Source organism: Poromitra crassiceps (assembly GCF_964638095.1).
Source record: "Poromitra crassiceps genome assembly, chromosome: 7".
NCBI lineage: Eukaryota > Metazoa > Chordata > Actinopteri > Beryciformes > Melamphaidae > Poromitra > Poromitra crassiceps.
The window spans coordinates 56,379,956-56,382,455 of record NC_139628.1 but is presented as its reverse complement, the minus strand read 5'-3'; the positions used below and the strand labels follow the sequence as shown (position 1 = coordinate 56,382,455).

Below are 2,500 nucleotides of genomic sequence, written 5' to 3'. Positions count from 1 at the left end.
AGCGTGGGGTCAATAAAGCAAGAGAATCCAAGTTCACTTTATTTTTTTTGCAGTTGGCGAAAAGCTTTATGATTACCGTCGATATACTTGACGTTCTGAAATGTGCTAATTTATGATGCTTCCTCCATCTGGCTGTCAGGCGTCCGTGGCGGTTAGGCTTAACCACTGTCTGTACTTGTGTGTATGTATACCCCCCCTCCCCCCCCCCTCCTCCTAGATACGGAGCCCCCGGTGATTGACAGGTGCAGATCGCCGCCCACGGTCCCGGCCACAGACACGGAGACGGCGGTCGTTTGGGAAGTGCCGCAGTTTTCCGACAACTCAGGTATGTCTGGTGTGTCGCCACTTCTCTCAGACGCAGGCAGCTCTGCTCCACGGCTCCTCCACCCGCGCTCCACCCTCTCCCTCCACGTCTCCTCCACCCGCGCTCCACCCTCTCCCTCCACGTCTCCTCCACCCGCGCTCCACCCTCTCCCTCCACGTCTCCTCCACCCGCGCTCCACCCTCTCCCTCCACGTCTCCTCCACCCGCGCTCCACCCTCTCCCTCCACGTCTCCTCCACCCGCGCTCCACCCTCTCCCTCCACGTCTCCTCCACCCGCGCTCCACCCTCTCCCTCCACGTCTCCTCCACCCGCGCTCCACCCTCTCCCTCCACGTCTCCTCCACCCGCGCTCCACCCTCTCCCTCCACGTCTCCTCCACCCGCGCTCCACCCTCTCCCTCCACGGCTCCTCCACCCGCGCTCCACCCTCTCCCTCCACGTCTCCTCCACCCGCGCTCCACCCTCTCCCTCCACGTCTCCTCCACCCGCGCTCCACCCTCTCCCTCCACGTCTCCTCCACCCGCGCTCCACCCTCTCCCTCCACGTCTCCTCCACCCGCGCTCCACCCTCTCCCTCCACGTCTCCTCCACCCGCGCTCCACCCTCTCCCTCCACGTCTCCTCCACCCGCGCTCCACCCTCTCCCTCCACGTCTCCTCCACCCGCGCTCCACCCTCTCCCTCCACGTCTCCTCCACCCGCGCTCCACCCTCTCCCTCCACGTCTCCTCCACCCGCGCTCCACCCTCTCCCTCCACGGGTGATGGCTACACGGGATCTTTTCCGTTAGGTGACTGGAAAAAGGAGATCAGGAGAGGCCTTTCTGTGTGTGTGTGTGTGTGTGTGTGTGTGTGTGTCTGTGTGTGTGTGTGTGTGTGTGTGTGTGTGTGTGTAATAATGAAACACATTGGACAGAGAGGATAGACTTTAATTGAGTGCAGGTATGATGCACGTGTGTGTGTGTGTGTGTGTGTGTGTGTGTGTGTGTGTGTGTGTGTGTGTGTGTGTGTGTGTGTGTGTGTGTGTGAGAGAGAGAGAGAGAGAGAGAGAGAGATACAGGAGATAGAGAGAGAGAATGGGACAAGTAGACAGATGAAGTCATGTTGTTGCTGCACAGTGACCGTTAATGTCATTACTGTCCTGGTGTTGTTCTAACAGCTGAGAGCAGCAGGTGTTTCTCCTTCATTCAGTCCATTCTTCTTCACACGGACGTTCATGTCATTTGACCCAGCAGCTCCACGCCCACAGACACAAGAGTCCAAATCATCTAGTTCCACTTACAACATTGGCCCAGTGAAGGCCCGACCAGGCCAGCTTGTCAATGTAAATTAGCCTAGAGATGCTGAACCGATAACCTCCAGGTTGCTGGTTCCATCCCTGGCTCAGAGTGTTGGGTGGCTGCCGGCTCGTATTAGATCCATCTACACAGCCCAAGTGCCTTTGGGCAAAGGTCTTGAGCAGCAAACCTCTGCACTGTGATCCGTCCTGCACTCGTTGGTGCATGCTAACTTTCTATACTGGCTTTTACCTACACCCCATTTATTTACACCTGGTTTTTAAATGCGACCTGTATGCAGATAACGTATCTGGATACAGGTCGCTTTTAAAAACCAGGTGTAAATGGGGTCTTATATAGAGTACTTCTGAAAATCTGAACAGTTGGGACTGCCCAGTTTTATTTTATTCCCCCCACATAAGAGCATTTATATTCAGAGTGTCATATCAATAAAACATGTGTAGTGAGACTTCACTAATTGTTCCAATGATGTGCTGTTTAACTCATTGAGTGCCAGCCACTTTTGGAGAACGGACGCTCCCAGTGCCAGAGTTTCAGAGCTTTTTTCAGTGATTTCTCGAGGCCCACAGAATATTGTGTGATATTACTATGTAAACACTGAACACGCAAAAAGAACGATGAGACTCTTTTCTATCATCAGCAAAAACAGGTTTATTGATATAATTTTCCGTTCTTTAGTTATCAGCCGGAGAAGATAGCTTGATTTAACCAAAAAGAGCCGTTTTTTTCTAGAAGCTGAGATAATGACCCTTTTGTGAAATTAAACATTTCAAACACATCACTGACTCTGAAGCTAATTTTCTGATGTAGTCACACCTCAAAAATAATTTCCTTCAATAAAACAGTGAAGGCCAGGGAATTTTGTTTGGCAGAATAATATTTTTA

The 2,500-nt window shown here is 52.7% G+C and overlaps 1 protein-coding gene across 1 annotated transcript in view; it reads left to right on the top strand.

Annotated features, from left to right (window-relative positions):
- The window catches only part of svep1 (sushi, von Willebrand factor type A, EGF and pentraxin domain containing 1), a gene marked incomplete at its 5' end in the record, with an annotated part of 271,175 nt that overhangs the window by 180,211 nt on the left and 88,464 nt on the right, over positions 1–2,500 (top strand). Inside the window, one exon of the mRNA XM_083640220.1 lies at positions 218–325. Coding sequence (XP_083496346.1) covers positions 218–325 — 108 coding nt within the window. The remainder of the gene's footprint in view (positions 1–217; positions 326–2,500) is intronic.